Source organism: Amia ocellicauda, chromosome 18 (assembly GCF_036373705.1).
Source record: "Amia ocellicauda isolate fAmiCal2 chromosome 18, fAmiCal2.hap1, whole genome shotgun sequence".
Lineage (NCBI taxonomy): Eukaryota > Metazoa > Chordata > Actinopteri > Amiiformes > Amiidae > Amia > Amia ocellicauda.
This window is the reverse complement of record NC_089867.1, coordinates 14,005,737-14,027,373: the sequence shown is the minus strand read 5'-3', so window position 1 is coordinate 14,027,373 and position 21,637 is coordinate 14,005,737. Positions and strand designations below refer to the sequence as shown.

Sequence of the window (21,637 nt, the reverse complement as noted above, 5' to 3'; positions counted from 1 at the left end):
AAAAGAGCAATTAAAGGGTCAAATACGCCTCTGAATACCATGCCAGTATTTCTTTGAATATGAAGCCAGGTGAAATGCTGAGCACTGCCTGTGAAGTTGGCCCAGACATCAGGGTTATCACTCTTGTCCCTATTCAGCACAATACCATCTGTTCTGAAACACCCACAGCAAATTAGAGAAGAACTTGCATTCTCTTATTTCAAAACGGCCAGTTTAATTGTCTTCCGGAATCTGCTAAACCTCATAACAAAGGCTGCGATGGAAGAGCTCGGGTATTGATAAGAGCTGTGAAAGGATGGGCAAAGGCAAAAAGAACAGTGCAAAGTGTAATAATAGATGGTCGACCGTGAAACAGCCAATACAACACACTGACAAACCAATTAAAAAGCACAGTAGGAGCCCAGATCAGGCATGTTAAAGACAGAAGAAACAGAGCTGTAGTTTACAGGGAGGATTTCTTCCACAATATGTCTTCCAAAAAGTGCCGTTCTTCTTCTGTTCCCAACCTTTCCAGCCCCGTCTCCATCCTGTACACAAAAGGCACCGGGTGCCTGTTAGTTCAGTACCGGCGTTGGAAAAGCGCAGGTCCAGTCATTGAGAGGCAGGTCACACCAGATCAAGCCTGCAGAGGTGGGCAACATATTGAGCCCATAATCAACAGATGTGCACCAGAGGTCTGGATCACACTGGCTGTCAACTCTGTGGGACACGAGCCAGTTCCCATCACATGGATGTGCCGGACTGGAGAAGCCCGGTGTCGTACTGCGGGGCTGTGGATTGCTTTGCTTTCAAACTGAGTTGCACAAGGACACACTCCTCATTTGCAAAGGGAGAAAAGAGATATATTGGAATGGGACCCACGCAGTTTGCTTTACACTCGGAGATGAGGGGGAAAGGAAAAAACCTCACTCAAATGCTGCTGACAAAGAGCCTCTTGTGCAGCACCGCACTGGCACTGGCTCGTGTCCAGGCAGAATGGGCAGAGCGTACGTAGGCTGCTGTTCATGCATTTATTCCATGCATTGTCACCTTTTGACAAATGCAGCTCTCCTAAGGGTTTGTTCAAGTGGTATCTGCAGATGAATGATAAATTGATTCCTATTTGTTGTGCAAATAGTCGACTGTAATTTATGATTTATCGTCAATGTAGGTTGTATTACAGAAAAGCTGTTTCCAGAATAATATTAAATAAATAAGAGAACGGTACTCAACAGGCAGAGACTCAGAATGCTGCCCGCATGCCTTTGAATCCCCGCGTGCGGCGGGCATACAAAAACCAAAAGCACTTCCAATTACAAGGTGGATAAAGCGCTGGAATGACTCCCTGTGAATGTAAAGACCCAATTCAGATCTACCCGTCAATGGATAATTGTGTTCGAAGTTACGGAAAAGCCAAAAAATGCATAAAAGTATTAAGATTGATGGAGAGAGAGAGAGTGAGAGAGAGAGAGAGAGAAATGTATTCCATGCTCGCTATTGTGGCCTCCTTGATGGATGCTCATTTTTATCTTATCCACATGTATCATAAATCTTGAGAGGTCTATATCGGCAAACGGATTCATACTTCAGTCATCATGGTTGCCCATAACAATGCAATGCAACTGAGGATGAGATCTAAACAGCTTCCATGAGCTGTGATAGATTTTGAAGAAAGATGGCATTATCTTCTGGGTGATCAAAACAGTGTATCCAGAAAAAGCCTCTTTAAGAGTTTTTACTCTTTTAGTTGGAGAGGCGAGAGGAGTAATATCCTCTTCATCAGACCTATTTGTTTTATCTGTAAAAGATGAGCGCAGACAGACAGACTGACTAAGAGGATAGGCATAAAGGCTGGTAGACAGAAGAGTTTGAAGTCAGTGTTGCTTCCTCTCCCTGTGTCTCACTGACTTCGCTGCCTTAGTTTTCAGTATTACTCCCCAAGAAAGAGCAGGACATTTTGCATTTCACAGCCTTGTTACATTTAAACTACAGTCTCCAGCAGCTGTTAACAGTGAAGAATAATAAAGGAACGATAACTTCTAGAATAAATAATCTTAACAGAATAAACCAAACAACCAGGCATTTCACAATGATACAATAACACTGTAACAAAATTCTCCTGATTGTGCTGGAAGGTTCTCCTGTTATCCAAACTAATGGCAATCCTTATGGCTGACGTGTTTTATGCTTGGTGAAGAGCTCTCCTTTAACAGTTACCTTTTGTAAACTATTAAGGAACTAGCCTCCACTCTGCCTTCAGCTGTTTCATTCCTAAATCTCTGAAACACTAAAATCACAGCACTTAAATGCTGGATCTGCTTCTCCCTGTTTATCGTCTCTTATAGACTCCTGGCCTGTTGCTGTTCCATCTGTGAACAGCACTTCATTATTTCATAAACATATTCCCGTTTATTCACGGGAGTAATTCCATTATCCACTTTAAGGTGTAAATCTCCCAATTAATTCTTTCACAATTATTTTCAATTTGCATAAACAAATTACATCCGACGTTCGACATATGGCTTTTAATTTGAATGCAAAATAATTTTTAATTAGAATTAGTTAAAGCATAAAATCTATTTGGTGCAAATTACTTGTTCATTATTTTGAAAAAAAAAGCACAAATTTAAATCTTAATGAACCTCATAATTACAATAGGACCACAGCGTAAAATGCAGCGTGTGCTAAAGATTCCCCTACCTGGGGTAGCAATTCAACATTTACATACTGAACAGAGGAACACGCAAAGCGGAGGCTACTTTCTGAGGGACGCTGCATGGGCTGTCTATGGCAACTGTAACAAAAAGCAAGCTTGATATTATAACTTTTAATTGGCATGTAGTAGAACCAGCTCTGTCTTTATGTTTTGTTTGTCTTGATATGAATGGAAACCTCCCTGGCAGGGATGTTCAGTTCAGTTTGCAACCACAGCCCCTGTCCTCCTTGCAGACTGTTGCGACATGTGAAATTGGCTTGATAAGTAATTTCACGAGGATGTGTCAATGCTGCAGTTGACTCAGGGCGCAATTCAGGGGGATTTATCTGGTCCTTGTGATTAGCAGCATTTAATCCACTGCGACATTGTTATCAAGCACTGTGGATATGCAAAAATGCAAATGCTGTAATTGTAAAAAAAAGAAAAGATAAAAAAAGAGCCCCAACAGAAATGATATTTAAAAATCTCTGGATTACACATGAGGTTAAGAACAGCTGGCACCTGATGGCATAAGTTTAACATGTCATGAATTAAACAGCCTTATCCTCTGAGCAGCTTCCCACCTGCATTGAAATGCACCAGGAAGCAAAATTTACATTTGCAGGGGTGGGGGGAGAAGGCACTGAAAATCAGAATCCACCTGCATTATTTACACTGAATAATATATCATGTCTCCTTGCCTTTTAAAACATGCATCAGATGCTGAAAGTAAACCGGATGACTGAGTGTGTCTCCCTGCTAACAAAAATCTAAGAAAAATAAGGAAAGATAAGTAAAAAAATAAAGTAAGATCATGTTTCTCTTTAATAACTTCTTCATTTGAAAGAAGTCTTCAATTTTGGGCATTTGGCGTCCTTTTGGAACAAAATGTGCATCAAGTCTGCTGCCTGAAACAATAGGAGAATAGCAATTTTCTCTTTTAATACAAAACTGTAGACTGGATGGCAGGACCCCAGCCAGTGCCTGAACCACAACGGGATGCTACGCCAATGCATCATTCATCATAGTTAAGTCAGAAATCAAAATAACCGAGATTCCCTTACTCATTGTACAGTGCATGTACTTACAGCATTCTTACAAGCAACCCTGTTTAATTTACAGTTTTCCCCGGCTATTCACCTCCAGTGTGCTGTGCAAGCACTACGCAATTCTTTTAAGCCATTTTGTTTTTCAACCACAGAGATTTTATGATTTGAAAGCATCTAATTTCATAAAAAGTACATGCTGCAGAAACTGGAAGCCAAATAGAAATGGAAAACCCACGGAGTGAAAGTGTCAGAGACTGATGTTTAATGTGCGGGACTGTGCCGGTGCTGAGATGCCGATGCAAGCACAGATAAGGGTTGATTTTCACATCTGCACACCTATAAAAAAATAAGCTTCTAGGACAGCATCACACCAGTGAAGGAGTAATTGGGTTTACAGCAACATTTATCCTTTTAAACTGCGAGCTACAGGCATGTAGACCTAAAGATAGGGACATTTTAGAAAATAAATGTTATTTTTATACTTGTCATGGATTTATCTTCAATGCCAGCTGCGACATAGTAAGAACCCTTTGTAATTCTGCCCTGGGTCTGGCTTTAAGTAAAAATTAGTCTAACACAATTTTGATCTTTAAATGAACTACGTGTAGCTCTGAAATTGGGCAATGAAGAAAAACAAGCAAATCTCAAAAATAGCGAGACATCTTTTGGCTATTAAATATTAGGGGGACAGAACCAAACTGCTTTATCACAAAGCTAAATATGCCCTTCCTATACTTAGACACTTTAGTTGCCTTTTTATTTAACTTAAGGGTTTTATTAAGTAAGTTTTTATCATCTCTGTTTCAATTTCACACCCTTTATCAGCTTCAGTTTGCCTTTAATGATACTGTATTTCACAATGATACAAATACATTTGGTTGTTTGTTATAGTATGTTAAAGATATTTTAAATGATCATTTTTTGGAGATTTATTTCTTAAAGTTCTGTATCATGATGCGCTTTTTGCAAATGATTTATGTCTGATCAGCATTGTTTTAAGTGTCTCCCCAAGGATAAATACAGTCATTGAAATTAAATTGAGTGCATAGCTTTTCTCAGAAAATATGTTTATTACAACCATCAGAAGAATTGCTTTTGTATGTAACTGCAGCTTGTAATGTGATGATGAAATGTATTTTACATGTTCCACTGGTCTGGGTCCCATTTTCTTCCCGTTTTCCATTATCCAGGATAAATAAGGACAGTATCAGAGCCCTACCAATATGCACCCTGTCAATTATATTCACTGTGCATGTTGTCCTTTATTAGAAATTCCCTTACACTACTTAGCACCAAAGTTGTTCTCTGTGATGCGTCACAAACACAAGAGTCATGAAACAAAAAAGGATAACACTTTCAAATAAGGCGGTGTGATTCCTCATGAATTGTTATTCGAATACCTCAGGATTAAAACATCACAACCTCAGGAACATCATCTCTTCTGATGTTGAGCATGTGAATCCTAACCCTTAGCCTAACCCTAAACCAAACCCTAACTCTGTTATACATGTGCATAACATCAGAAGTCAGATGAAGTGCATGACACAGTCACGTGTTAATCCTGTGGTATTCATATATTCATTCATGAGGAATCAAACCAACATATTTTAAACTCTTTATATTCTAAAGTGTGACCCAAAAAGGTAATAAAATCACATGCAATGGGGCTGCGTCTGATTGAACCACTCTGGGACTGAACATGGGCTCTTTTCCCTGCTGATTTTTCTATTCACTTATAAAAATGCATTTGCACATTCACCTCAGCTTCTGACAAATTAATCCCAAAAGTCTTCACATGAAAGCATATGATATGATATACTTAGATTTTCAAAAGAGTTGCTTGTAACTGGAGTGAGGTTGTTAGTGGAGTTCCACAGGGATCAGTACTAGGGCTTGTGCTTTTTCTAATCTATATTAATGATCTGGACTCTGGGATAGTTAGCAAACTTGTCAAATTTGCAGATGATACTAAATTAGGTGGCTCAGCAGATACAGTCTCTGCAGCACAGGCTATTCAGAGGGACTTAGATAATATTCAGTTGTGGGCCGACACCTGGCAGATGAAATTCAATGTGGACGAGTGCAAGGTAATACATGCAGGTAACAAACATGGCCACTATAATTACACTATGGGAGGAATAGAACTAGATGAAGTAACGCATGAGAAAGACCTAGGAGTCTATGTGGACTCCTCACTTTCTCCATCCAAACAATGTGGGGAAGCAATTAAAAAAGGCAAACAGATTGTTAGGGTATATTGTCAAAAGTGTAGAATTGAGCACAAGGGCAGTGATGTTCAGACTGTGCAATGCACTAGTTAGAGCTCATCTGGATACTGTGGACAGTTCTGGGCTCCACACTTCAAGAAAGATATCGCTGCTCTAGAGGCAGTTCAGAGGAGAGCAACCAGACTTATTCCAGGTCTGAAGGGAATGTCCTACTGAGAGACTGAGGAACTGAACCTTTTCACCCTGGAACAGAGAAGACTACATGGGGACTTGATCCAAGTCTTCAAAATCATGAAAGGCATCGACCACATCAAACCAGAGGAGCTTTTCCAGATCAGCAGGGACACACGCACCCGGGGACACAAATGGAAATTGGGCTTCAAGGCATTCAAGACAGAAAACAGGAAACACTTCTTCACACAGAAAGGCATCACAATCTGGAACAAACTCCCCAGCGATGTGGCTGAAGCTGAAAATTTGGGAACATTCAAAAACAAACTGCATAGGATCCTTGGATCACTTAGTTATTAATGGCCTCCTCTCGATTGTAAACTTTCTTATGTTCTTGTCTTTTAAAAGAGCTCCGCATCAGAGGGGGAGGGTGTTGATCTATTTATCACCCCTTTCTGCAGCACCTGTACCCCTCTCACGTCTTGACTGCCCGTCCCCCCATTTCCATCCTGCCACATTCCTGCTGTGCTCCTGAGCGCCAACAAACTGTAAAAAAACAACTCCATCATGTACAAATAGGAAACTAGAACATGTCACACTTCTAGATTCATTACACCCATGTTACTTGTTAACTCAATCTATATGCGAGAGCTGAGAGATCTGTTGAGAGTTGGACACTGCTCTGTTGCTCTTTCTCTTCCTTCCACAGCATTTACCTTCTGTGTTGTGTTTTTGTGTCAGAGGAATTCATACAGCTTAATTCAGCTCTGACACCAGTGAGTCTGTTAACCCATCAGATTGTTTATTAAACTTGCAAACTGCAGTTAATAACTACTGATACACCAAATACTGCCAGAAGACATATTTTGCCACCACAGAAGAGTTACAATGCTTTACAAAAAAAAGATTAGAACCTTAGGTTAGACAAATAATGGACACCTTTACATATTTCAATTAACAAAGATGGATGCTTTCATTGGGTAATCAATTTCATTCTAAAAGGAATTAATGGAAAATGGGGAAACTTCCATTAATCATTTGATATTAAGCAAACAAACAAACAAGCAAGCAAACAAACACTTGCAAACGGGATGATAGCAAAACTGTATGAATCACTTATTTTCCCTGCACGGCATTACCCACAACTGCAGTAATGACTAGAGCTGCTGTAATGGCATAACAGTATAGAGATATTCTAATTATTGAACGACGTCCATACAAGAGCAGAATTTGACCAGGCTCTGGTTTCTGCATCTTGATCCAATTCTCAATGGCAATATGACTGCCAACCTATTTTTATACTGGGAAAACCACAGGCAGGAATTTTAGTAGTAGTTCATTGGTCCCTCCGTAAATTTACAGTTAGACAATATGTCTGAATAACAAAAGTCTTGCTTGCAGAATGAGTATGTCTACAGGGTAACCAAGTTTTCTTATTCAGCACACTATAGTCCAATTGACAGATTGGCTCCTCATACAGAAATCTCGGTCCATAATGACAGTGTAAAGGAACGACTGCTACTGAAACATGAATAAAAAAGATAAATAACAAACTCTTAATATAAGCTCTTTTTAGATGTCTGTACTGTAATGTAAATTTCAATGGGGGCCATTTCTGCTCCCAATTAACTATATTGCTTGTGTGTTACCAGCTTACACATTGCTGCATTCAAAGTTAAACTATAATTGCCACATTAAGGGAAATGGAAGTATAGTGATTGAGATATACAGCAGCTGTGCAGAATCCAAAACCTCACAATTTATTCTAGAAGGCTTCTAAAGTCTTCCACCTATGGGCATGGTGACTTTGTGATAGGAGATGCTGGCTCTAAGAGGCACATCTTCCAAGGAAGAAGGCTTTTTACCTCACATGCAGGTCCCTTAAGCTTGTCAAAGAGGTTTGATATGCATATGGAATGGAAGAAACCGTACATTACACTGGGCAGTATTTTGGACGACACTCTGTTGACAGCTAATGATGCGAACAGTCTGTAAAATTGTACCATGATTAGAAAACTAAATATAAGACACAGTTCTGTATTTTTGGAAAGCATACACTAAATAATTTAACACTAAAGGACACATCCACTTATAACACTATCTTCTGGTGAAAACAAGCTGAATTGCCATGTTCCAATTCTTCACAAACCAAATGCATCTAATTTATTCCTGCGTTGTTATTTAGCAGCACTGAGAGTGATTTATGGTTGTATCCTTGCTGATTACTGGATTTTACTTCCTGTACAATACGCAAGTCTTCTACGGTGCCTGACCGTAACATGATTTATAGAACGCTGCTTCGAGATTGTGGTGCCTGTGAAAAGATGCTTTGTAATCTGAAAATCAATCGATTGATGCAGGAATGTCAAGGAAAATGTCAACGATTCGAATTCAATCTATTAAGCATTTCATTGTATGAAAACAATGGTTTTAGACCGAAAGTTTATATTCTCCTATTTTTTAACTTAAACAAAATTGTGTTGAGTTTTTGCCTCACATTAGCAACTTTAATTTAAATTAACAACCATATATACTGTACTTTCATAATATACATTATCTTTTCTACCCTGAATATAATTTGTTTCCAGTACCTGTAAATCATGACAACCACAACTACAAACACCGCAGTCCTGGGAATAACTATATGCAGGTATAAAGAAAGGGCTGTGTCAAATACTTTTCCTTTCTCCACAGAATGCAAAGGGAACGTGACTTGTTTTGATTTCAAAGAGTCTGCACTGAATTAAAAGGTAAGTCACCACAGTCATGCCCTTGAAAACTACCAGCAGTGTATCAGATGAGCCTTAGCTCATGGCAACAAGGAAACAGATTTTTAGTTGTCAGTAATCAATGAACTAATCAATCAATCACCCTCACAGCCTGGTGCAGTAACATACTACAGTACAGTACAGTACATTTTATATGCATCAACCTCCCCCAGTTTTGGATTTGTATCATTCTCTCCACAGCCTCTATACTTAGACACGCCTCCCCTGTATATCACTTGGGTTTCATGTAAGTATCTAACAACATAAATCAATCACAATTCAATAAACTTGTTAAAATAAAATGCTGTAAAGTTTGCAAGGAAAGGTTATTACCTATATAGGTCATTTAACCCTTATACAGTCATTTCCATTTGTAAGGCACATCAAATTAAAAAATCATAAATAAAACCAGTCTTGAACAGTATTAATTAAGAGAATATTTCAAATACAGTAACAAGGCAAAGCACTTAATGCATGTAGCACCCTCTGATTAACACATTTCCCTGTGGGGATATTTCCAAAGGTATAAAAAGTAATTAAACCTTGCACAACCTGAGACTGGAGGAGTTCACAGTTAATGCTTAATTACAAGACTTGCCAAATGCAATAAGTGCAGGCTAAATTATCCAGTTCTGTAGGTCACTTATGAAGGACAGGCCAGGATGCTTGTGCCATCGCCTACTATCCTCCATGTGGCAACACAACTGAAGTGAAAATCCATTTAGAACCTTAGATTGGTACAAGTTTTACGGTAGTTTTTTCTTATAAACATATATTATAAACAGCACAGCCTCCTGAGAATCATGTTAGTGTTGCAGCCCTGTTGACACGCAGAGGCAAGGCAGACCCGATCAGAAATTACTGCTCATAAGAGAGCTGTAAAGCACGGTGCTTAAGCTGGCTATAGACGCGACAGTGCCAGTCTGTCAGACACACACTCAGAATGAGAGCATGAACAGGACTCTCCTCCTCCTAATAAATCATACTTTTTACTTTACACAATTAAATGGCTGAAGATTTGTAAGTAAACCAGTGACTCAGCTACTTTCCTCAGTATGTGTATAATATGATAACATATACACCGTCTGTGTTCTTCTGAAAGTACCGTTGACCGGTAATCACTTTATTACACGACTTTCCCCTTAACGTTTTGTTTCTGCTGTGTACGCATGCATGCATTTCACATGCATCCCAACGCTCACTCGCTCCTAACCTCGCTCTCATCAAGCCCATATTCCTGTGATTTCACTCTGCTTTTAAAGACAATGCAACATTTATGAGGGAGCTCACGAGGCTGCCACAACACTTGGGCAGTGTGGGACAAACAATTCCAATTTCAGGACCTGCTTCAGGATACTAATAAGCCTTGTAAATTTACCCCTCGGGCTACCCTGCGGCTATGCCATCTTTCAGCTCAACAAAAACTGTACCTACAAAATGCGGTAGGTAGAATTAGAGAAGGGCGGTGGTGAAATTACTTAAGCAGGATCTTGGCTCTGAACTGGATTGTTAATGCATTCAACATTTTATATTTGTCCTTGAAAACCCCTAAAGGATTTATAGGAAGAAGACAAAAAAGCACAAGATGTAGCCTGGTTTTCCACAATTAAGAGGTGGTTTAATGGCATTAATGAAATATAAATAGTCTGGAGTAGAAAAGTGGTCGCACAGATGCACTCCCGCTCTTGTCTGTATAAACAATGCTCCGTAGCTGAAGGAGGCAGTTAAAGGTAAGACCCAGTCAGAAATGGCTCCATATATTGACTAAAAAAACAGAGCTGGGAGTGAAAGGGGTTTTAAAAGGGTTTCAAGAGCACTTTTTATATAAACGACTGCACTGTGTGCTGAAGCATGCTTTCACCCATGAGTCATAATAATCAGATGAAGAGTGGAGGCCACAGTACTTTAAATGTCCTTCTTGCCTCATAAGACCTCCTGAATGTGCTTTAATTTCACTGCATTCTCAAATAGCATACACCAAATTCAGAACAAATAGTTGAATTACTTGCTTATACAGCTTCATTAGCACCACATAGTCAACCAGCCAGAGAAAGCTCCGCAGCTCCGCAGCTCGAAGGCTCCTGCTCTGAGCCCGTCAGAGTTGTGCTGAGGTGATGCACATACTTGGCTAAAGTCACACTTCTGTACAGGGAGAATATCACTTCAAACAATAAACAGCTGCCTGAGTGTTAATCCTTGCCCCGTGGGGAAAAGAGTTCAGAGGAAATGAGTTTCATAATGGGAATGTTCCTCACACATTTCACTAAAATAGAAATAACCTGGTTAGATGTATTGAGATGATTTTTTGTTAAATGTTAAGATTTTTGTTTTTGTGACCCTTAAAATAATAATCTGTATTGTAAGACATACTAACTGCCTTTGAGTATCAACAGAGTGGCACATTATGTTAAATTATTTATTCTGCTAACCATTTTTAATTAATTGGTTAGACAGATGTGTCATTGAACTGCCCTTTCAGTTCAGTTATTCACACACTGTGGATCTGTGGGGTTAAAGGGATGTGCTGTACAGTGACTTTGACTGGTGCTTCCCTGGGAGCCACTTTCAGTTAAGACTTCACTGCATGCAGCAAACATTATAAGACATTAAAACACTGAGCTCATATCCAGTGTATCATTATAAACACATTCTCAAATTTCCTTATAGAGTTCTACAACAGTTTATTACTGTTATTACTAATTTGATGATAGAAGAAGTGTGTTGTTTGTATTTTTAAATATACATATCTAGCCAAACTATAAACAGTTCACTCTTGAGTGTTTTTCTTCTGTGCTGTTGAATGTCATACAGGACTTTTTTGCATGTCATGCACTGCAAAGGATCGGGTCAAAACCTCTGCAAAACATTAATAAATATATCATCAAATATTAATTCAGCTTACACAAATTAGGCTGTGAGGCTATTATTCTGACTGCTTACACGCTGTCATTAGTCCACAGTACTGTAAATCCATTAAAAACTGATCAACCTCACAAACCTCTTCTCCGAGAGATCAGCTCGGGAATAATCAAATCATTTCTTCAGCCAGCAGTGACAAAAACAGTTAGCAGAAATACCAATATAATACTTAATTAAACCACCATCTTTATCGGAAAGAGGCGTCTGACTGGCTGATTGACCATGCAGTGGGAACAAGGAGGGCAACTGCTTTTCTCATGCCGATCAACCACCCAATCAGAGACCCCCTGGGAGGCAGCTCTCCAATTAACTAATTACTGCTAGGGTAGCGCCACTCCACACACATTGTCTCAGGATGACTGATAACCCCTAAGCTGTGAGAGCTCTGTGCACTGACCTGTGAGCCCCTCCAGCGCCTCAAAGCCATGATTGAGCGCAATGATATCCAGGAAGGAAATTGTGCCGTCTTCAAACCTGGAAAGAGTGATAGCAGAAGAAAAACTCTATTCAGGCATTTACTAATTTATTTTATTCACAGACATCAACCGCCTTCAAGTGCTTAGTAACTTATGTTTGTGATATTTGTAATTGTTCAGAATTCAGTATTTCTTATGAATTGATGGTTTTTTAGGGTGACCTTCGAAAGCTGCTGAAAGCTGGATCTCCAGGAGCAGGGACGGAGACCCCTGATCTGGGACCTGGTAGCTCTTGCGGCTATAAACAGTGAACACTTCTAGACTGGTGTATCAATGACAGATGGTTAGGTTAACTTAACTCATCAGAGGCCCTTACATCCCACTTACACATCAGAGACAATCGCCATTCATTGCTAAATAATGGGCTGAAGTGGCATCTAAGCACTGAAGAGTGGAGGATACAAAGGCCATTCAGACATCTGATAAATATGTATGCAAAGTTTGTGAATTGCAGTTAGTTGAGAAAGAGGATTATTAGATAACATTCGATTGAAATTCAACAATATAGTTTAGGTTGTGCGTCAAAGACAGTAGTGCCTTTATGCACTCTACTTGCCTTTTCATAGATTGGTTCCCAATGTAGGTTACATCTAAAAATACTGACAAACTGAAATGATGTATAGAGCATCTTGTTAGCATTCTCTAATTTGCATATCTATAAAATCGTCTCTCGCTTGCTGCTTCACAGAGTATAATGTTATAAGCCTACAAATGCTCTTCTCTGTTATTGTGCAGATTCATATTACCATGCAAATGCGACCTAACAGTCACACACAAACTCACACTAAGTATGTACAGTATGTATGTAGCATATATAACAGGACAGTGAATTAGAGCACTGCGGAGTATAAGTATACATACGTTTTGAATGTTGTGAATGCACATCTCGACACGTTCCCATCACAGTTGAATCATGAGTTCTTGTGAAACTGTGGCTAATACACCAACAGCTGAAGCGACAGCTTACAGATGTACAGCCTAATGAGGCAGTAGATATCATAATAAGTATAGCCTGGCGACAGACAGACCCGTCCAATCAAAGCGGGCACAGTGGCTGACAACCAGACATTGATTAGAATCGGTTCTGCAGTTAAAGTACAACTTAAAATATATCAAAAAAAGCTGAAAGATTTCTTAAATACATGTCTTGAATTATATTTCAAATGGTTTAAATACCAGGGCTAGAACAACAAAGTAGAGGTACAAAGTTTACATGATTAAGGAACCTCTATATTTTACAGCTTACATTCACTGAAATACACTTTCTCATTTCTCTGTGCAAAACAGCCTTATTTACTGGTTCACTCTTTTATCAACATGAACATGTACCAAGACGTGGGCTGTCACATACCGGCAGTAACTGTATAACTGCACTCCACTCTGTTTAGATAAACATGTAATTTCAGAGGGGGGATGTAATGCTTAATATTCCACTTACTCAAGGATATCACTGGTGTTGTAGCTTAATCTGGTCTGATGTCTTGAACTGTACTTATATACATATATGTATGCTGCTTCAGAGAAGGTGACCCGATTTTCTATTTCTCTCCGTGAGGAGCAAAGGACATTGACGAGAGTGTGGTGTGTACAGTAGACTATCCAGCAGACATAGCCAGATTCAGGCATGACATTTGGAGGCACAATGTGTGGCTCTGTGCTTGAGACTCTCAACATTTTTAAAGCTCCCGTCTCCAGGGAGTCTCCAGGGAGAGGAGACTGACAGCTTCTCGTCAGGAGATCTGTCTGTTCTCAGGGGTGGTGCGGTTCAGATCTACTGAACTGATCGACTGTTTCGACATTAAAAATGGCATGGTGGAACAATTGTTTATTATTATTATTATTATTGCTATTATTATTATTTTCCTTTAGTGTATATGTATATAAAACATAAAATATAAAACAATTATACAGGTTATGAAACAATATCTCTATGCATTATGAATGTCATAAGCCAGGTAGATAAGTGTGTCCCTAACATGTTTATTTGGTCATGCACAAGTACACAAAGACTTAATCTCCCAAACACTACCATTCACTGTCCTCAATCAATCTGACTTGGGTGCACTTACGGGAAGGTATCTAGCTCAGATCAAGGATTTACATTCAAGGACGCATTACAGAGACATATTTGGCATCTGCATTTGGCCGCTGGGTAAATGTTCTGAGGATGTTCCTCTGTCTTTTCATGGAAACACCACAAAATACACAGTAAACATTAGCTGGGCAAAACCTAGCTCTCTCCTGTGAAAATGAAGCCCACATGGAAACTAAGCCACTGACACACTTGGCAAGCGAGTTAATGCTCTCGGTTGTGTTCAACCTGACTGGGGAGGAAGGGGTGTACACAGTATTCTTTGCTGTGTAGGTGCAGAAGGACTTGACATCTGATTCTTAATACTTTAAGCTTTTCCAAACATAAGCTGCAATGCTTTATGGAATTTTAAGTAATAAAGCTGTCACCGCTACATCTGAAACGCTGAAATGAACTTCCAGGGCAGATGCTACAACACGTACTGTATTCCATCCAAAAAGCACAGAAAATAATTAATTGTAAATGTATTCTTTATAGTTCCACTGAAGGACAAATTCTTAAAGAATCAAGGATTAGAAATAAAGAAACTAAAATCCCACTCTTCCCTTAAAAAAGACATTCCAAGCAAGTTAATCTGCTGAGGCATTAACCAAGCCAACGCACACATAGTTATCAACGTCACAGTTAAGTGAGGTAGTCATTAAAGGTTTATTTGGAGACTAATTTCTCTCTGCAGGTGGAGAAGAGGAGTGTCAGTCATTTCCTGCCACAAGCCAAGCTTGTTCTTGTTGTGCGCCATCTATATATTGAAATGAATGTACACCATTACACCAAGCCCAAGCACAAACACACATGCACGCACACACACAAACACACGTGCTCGCATACACACCCCAACACACATTCTTTTTCCAATTTTATAGAACAGGATTTTATCAATAGTGAAATTCGTGGCTGAATAAGCTTCGCAGATATTGGTACAGACTAGATATGGAGCCGACACTCGACACATGGACAACAATACCATGTGCTGCAGGGAAATTTAAAACCCCCAACTCCCCAACTTCATCGTGCTGATCGTTGCATCAAAAACTCTCAGGTTTTCCATGACCACAGAGCAACGCATAACACAGCACAGTCTTTATACACGTACTGACAGCCAGCAGGCTGCAGGATGGAATTAGTGGATCAGTGGGCAAACTACATTAAATTTGTCCTCGGGTGCCTCGCTCGAGTGAACACTAGGAAAAGATGCGAGTCCCGCGGACTTAAAGCTGCTACTTTGGAGGAGTGACGGCGCGATCCTTCATGTGTTAACACTGGATTCGCAGTGACAGCCATCTCTATTTTAATCTCAGTGACATCAGTCTTACTGTGTGGTTTGTCACCCGCATCACTGGAGCCACGGCTGAGCTGCACCCTTGGTGGTGGGCTCTTTGGCCTCTGCACACCTAGACCCTGGCAGTTTAGGATTAGACAGCAGCTTGAAACACTGCTGGTTCCAAGTGTATTCATACCCATATGTCCTGTCAGCGTGGACTTGCGAACGGCACTGGCAATTTTTTCTTACATTAAAAATGAGATAATTAGTTCTTGTGAACTTGAAGAGAGCTTATTAACAGCAGCACTTGCTGTCATTAAGGGCAAATATACTAAGTAAATAGACCAGTTTATGAGAAGTGAAGCTGAAGTTAATTTAATAAAATACAGCCTGCTACTAAATACTACCTATTGCTGTAGGCCCAGAAAAACAATAAAAAGGCCTATACTAGTATTTAAGGGGGACATATAAATTTAGAATACACTGGGATTTCCAGACTAACACACATTCACAATAGTCTCAATAATAATTCATTTAAAAGGAGCTATGCACTTTTTAGTTTCCAGTGCCAGCTCTATACCATTTCTAGACACTTCCACCCCTCCCCTGGCCCCTGAAGGAGATGTTAAAATATCCAATATCTAAGTTTAGCCTTAACCATAGCCCTAACCATAACCTTTGCTGTAGCCTTAGCTCAAACCCTGACCCTAACACTAAATCACAGGGAAAGGCAGAGATCGTTGGCATACCACAGTGGCATCTAGGGCTCTGGGTGACCATAGCGGCATTCAAAAGATGGTTTGGCCCTTAACCCAGCAAGCCAAACAGCATGAAGACACAATACAACACAATGGAACAAAATAAACACTGTAACATCAAACCACCTTCACAGGATTATATTGTACGGCACTTCCATCAGCTGTGTACACAGTCCATAGTACGGTATTTCAGAAAATAAAAATGTCTTCCACATGAATTAGGAGCCTCACTCCTCTCTTTACACCCATTAGTATTCTTTTTCGGTGGAGGGTAGGGTTTCTCTCTTGGGCCGTTGGTGAATAATGCAGCAGAACGTCAGCGCCAGTTATAGATTCTATTAGCTGTCTATTTGCTGCTCATCTCCTGAGGACGGATGTCATCCCTCCCTTACATTAACCCAACCCCCTCCACACACCCACACACACATACGCATGGAGAAGCCCCCCCAGCCCCCGGCGCAGTGGCCACGGAGCCCAGAGCAGCCCAGCCCGAGCACAGCGCTGCCCTATCAATATTTCAACACACAGAGAGCAGCTCCAACACGTCTTCCAGGGCCTCTTTACAGAAGCAGCTCTGCTAGCGCTGTCAGGCACTGCTTAAGACGCATTGAACGAACTGAGGGCTTTGTCAGATGCACTGTTTGATGGGTCAGCCTCGAAAGTGAAACATTTAGAAAGTAGACCACGTAGTGCTTTAAAAAGAACCGGAGAGCATTTCTTACTCTTTCATCATCTGTTTGTCTCATAACGAATCCTCCCAGCACGTTCCCGGCGAGACTTTTATTTGCCCAGTACACACAAACACACACATATTATGCAACCAAACACACAGATGCAAACAGACACACGTACACGTGCACAAGCACACATACACAAAGAGAACAACATACGAATGTAAATCATGGTACTTCAGCAGCTGTTCTCCTCACAGTGCTGTGCACAGCCATCACTTCACTGGAGGTGTATGAATGCCAGATTTTTTTCATGTCCGAGACCTTTTAAAAATACCAACTAAGATTATTGTTAGATATCACAGAGCTGAGATTTTGTTAAAAGGAAAATTCCCCAAATCCTTTTATCCAATAGTAATAACAAAGAGAGATCCTTCCAAACCTTCAAAAGGACATTTAAAATCCAGTAGGATATTATTCTCCATTAATTATTTTATTACTTTGAAATCTTTCAGTGTATTAAAAGAAATGGCCTTAAAGATACTGTGCAGAAGAAACTCTTCCGTCTCTCAAATATCTGTCTTCTTGCATGTGCATTTAATTTGGACTCAAGCGTGTATGTAATATGCCCACGCCAAACGACAACCTCATTTGGATCCTACTGATTAAAATGATCTTATGTAAAATATTAAGTTACAGCAAATCCTTCTTCCTGATAATTTTACTTTGCATCAGCTTTACGTAACTGACAGCTGGGGACTGGCTAATACAAAAAACAGTTAAGATTTGTTATGTTTTTGCAGGCATTATCTATCAAAGTAAAATGAATGCTGATAACTCAGAATTACATCAGGACTGACACTTAAAATTGTATCTCCTACGAACAGACTTAAAACTGTATCATGTCATGACACTGCTAGAGGATATACAAACATTTGTTTCAACGCATTACAGGTAGTTGCTTATGTTAATACATCAAGAGAGCAAACAATCAAAGAATTCTGATTATAACACTATGAAAAGACTACAAAACTTTCTGAAATAGGCATTTTGAGCAACTTGTTCAAAAGCAAAGATGTTCCTATGGGTTTGCTCAAACTGTGACACTGCAATTTCTGCAATCTGCCATATGTTCACACAGACTCAGCCAACTGTTTTTCCTTCTGCACCTGTGGTACAATACAGCACGGATTTGCATCTCAGATCATTATACATGTATGTCGGGCACTGCATAGTGAAGGTAATGTTTTCATCTCCCAAGGTAGATTGGCAGTGCGCTAAACCCCTCTTTAAGCACTCCTGAGCTGGCGAGTCTAAGATAGGAGATGATAATAATGAATCTTGTCATTTAGAAAGTGTTCATAATCAGATCCAACGTCTCCTCACTTGACAGTTTAATTGTGTACGCAATGACGGTGCCACACCTGGGAAACATCACACTGTTTTCCTGTGGAAGACACTATTACGAAAGTCCTCACCTGCTCGCAACAGAGGCCTTCGGCACAAAGTAGTCCTGTCCTGCTAGGTAAGCGGATGCTGTGCCTCCTCCGAAGTAGACCTTTCTGAGGATGCCTGCAGTGTCATTGCGGATGAGCAGGGCTCCTAAACCAGTGGGGAAACCAAAGATTTTATAGAAGGAGATGGGAACAAAGTCAGCAGGGTGGGCCTGAAGGTCCAGCAAGGAACAGCTGGCCAAACAGGCCGCGTCCAACAGCACACACCAGCGGCCGGTTTTTTTGGTGGAGGGGTAGAGCTTCCCACACTGGATCCCTTTCACATAACACAGAGGGTACTTCCTGCCCGAGAAATTACTCTGGGCAGGGTAGCAGAAGAGATGTGGAGTCTGGTTGCCCTCTCTGGCTGCCCCGTTAGTCTCAGATGTTGCCTGCGCTGTCTGTTCAACCTCCTCCAGCTGAACGGGGATGGCTGGTACTCCCAACTGAGATGCCACCCCTCTGATGCCCACTACGGAGGTGTGGTTGTCTGTCAGGTAGCAAAACAGACTCCCTGGCTCTGTGGGATCTGCAGGCCGCCAAGGAAAACTCTCAGCAACTAGCTTGAGGGCCGCGGTGGATCCAGAAGTGAAGACCACAGTGTACTCCTCGGGGCAGGTGTTGAAGTGCTGTAATATTCTGCAAGAGAAAACAAGACACAGGAAATCTAACTGGAATAATTAGTCACCTGAAGGACATATACACTCACCTAAAGGATTATTAGGAACACCTGTTCAATTTCTCATTAATGCAATTATCTAACCAACCAATCACATGGCAGTTGCTTCAATGCATTTAGGGGTGTGGTCCTGGTCAAGACAATCTCCTGAACTCCAAACTGAATGTCTGAATGGGAAAGAAAGGTGATTTAAGCAATTTTGAGCGTGGCATGGTTGTTGGTGCCAGACGGGCCAGTCTGAGTGTTTCACAATCTGCTCAGTTACTGGGATTTTCACGCACAACCATTTCTAGGGTTTACAAAGAATGGTGTGAAAAGGGAAAAACATCCAGTATGCGGCAGTCCTGTGGGCGAAAATGCCTTGTTGATGCTACAGGTCAGAGGAGAATGGGCCGACTGATTCAAGCTGATAGAAGAGCAACTTTGACTGAAATAACCACTCGTTACAACCGAGGTATGCAGCAAAGCATTTGTGAAGCCACAACACGTACAACCTTGAGGCGGATGGGCTACAACAGCAGAAGACCCCACCGGGTACCACTCATCTCCACTACAAATAGGAAAAAGAGGCTACAATTTGCACAAGCTCACCAAAATTGGACAGTTGAAGACTGGAAAAATGTTGCCTGGTCAGAATTTGGCGTAAACAGAATGAGAACATGGATCCATCATGCCTTGTTACCACTGTGCAGGCTGCTGGTGGTGGTGTAATGGTGTGGGGGATGTTTTCTTGGCACACTTTAGGCCCCTTAGTGCCAATTGGGCATCGTTTAAATGCCACGGCCTACCTGAGCATTGTTTCTGACCATGTCCGTCCCTTTATGACCACCATGTACCCATCCTCTGATGGCTACTTCCAGCAGGATAATGCACCATATCACAAAGGTCGAATCATTTCAAATTGGTTTCTTGAACATGACAATGAGTTCACTGTACTAAACTGGCCCCCACAGTCACCAGATCTCAACCCAATAGAGCATCTTTGGGATGTGGTGGAACGGGAGCTTCGTGCCCTGGATGTGCATCCCACGAATCTCCATCAACTGCAAGATGCTATCCTATCAATATGGGCCAACATTTCTAAAGAATGCTTTCAGCACCTTGTTGAATCAATGCCACGTAGAATTAAGGCAGTTCTGAAGGCTTAAGGGGGTCAAACACAGTATTAGTATGGTGTTCCTAATAATCCTTTAGGTGAGTGTATATTGTATATGTCTCAGTTTTCTTTTATGCTCAAGTAGCTTATCCCATTTCGTTCTTTCACTTTATACAATATGCCTAAGGATTGTTTCTCCATAAGTCACTCTCTCCACAAGCAGAGGATCTCATTATGTGCCACATGCAGTCCATGCCGTGATTAGGAACTGTTGGAAAAAGTGGAAGTGACACTACCTATTTACAGATGTGTAAATGATTCTTAATTGTAGTTCAAAATGCAAAGTGCAGAAGCAAAATGGAATTCATAAAACACTAGGAACCGGAGAAAATAAATGATAGTTTCTGGGGTGTGGCACAAGGCCCTAGACAGTCAGTTAATTGATAATCGCATGTTTTATTTTTTAATGGCGGGATCTCTTAACATTCATGTATGAACTTAATTTAAAATGTTCATTATTGTATTATTTATTGGACTATAATAAAAATAATCTGTTGGCTTGTCTTTAAATAATTCTGAATGGTCATTCAAATTTTATTTAATTAGCCATGTCTCCTCATTGACCGAAGAGAGATTAGAAAGGGATGTATATGATGCTGTCAGATCTCATCATAAAGGCATTATTGCAGGAGCATCAGCACACAGGTTTACATTACATATAATTATTCATGGATACACAAATGACCAGCCTTAAAAATGAAATCCTAGCATAAAAAAACACATCTATAAAAGCTCATCCTAAAGACAGCAGGCTTTATACTAGCAAGAACTGCTGGAAAGAAAGTATAGATATAGTTTTTTTTCTCTTAACTATAGCCATAATCATCTCCCCACTGGGCTGAAACAGAAGATAAGATATGAATGGAGTACACAAAGAAATGATACTGAAATGTATCAGAGAAGACTTATGCACTTTTTCCAGAAGCCTTTCTTTGTCTTGTAGATGAAGAGTAATAGGATCGGCCTTACGTCAGCACATCGCCCAATTTATAAGAAACACCCTTCAATTAATCTGACAGAGTGTGACTCTATGTCAGATAAACAAGAAACTCTGTCACTTACGAGATGAGTGCCAGTAATACTACACAATATAATTACTACGGCTTTGACATGACACAAACTCAAATGACATAACCAAGTGTCCTGTCTCATGATGAGTCACCTGAGACAGAGATACTGATATAATGAATACATCTCAATCTGAAAAAAAACTGCAATGCCACTGGAACTGACTGGATACGC

At 40.4% G+C, this 21,637-nt stretch overlaps 1 protein-coding gene across 2 annotated transcripts in view; it reads right to left on the bottom strand.

Moving 5' to 3' along the window:
* mocos (molybdenum cofactor sulfurase) overlaps window positions 1-21,637 on the bottom strand; it is a 95,230-nt gene that overhangs the window by 36,860 nt on the left and 36,733 nt on the right. For both annotated transcript variants that reach the window (XM_066690849.1, XM_066690850.1), the window contains exons 4-5: window positions 18,546-19,199; window positions 12,207-12,283 (exon numbers count right to left, since the gene is read on the bottom strand). In XM_066690849.1, coding sequence (XP_066546946.1) covers window positions 12,207-12,283; window positions 18,546-19,199 — 731 coding nt within the window. The remainder of the gene's footprint in view (window positions 1-12,206; window positions 12,284-18,545; window positions 19,200-21,637) is intronic.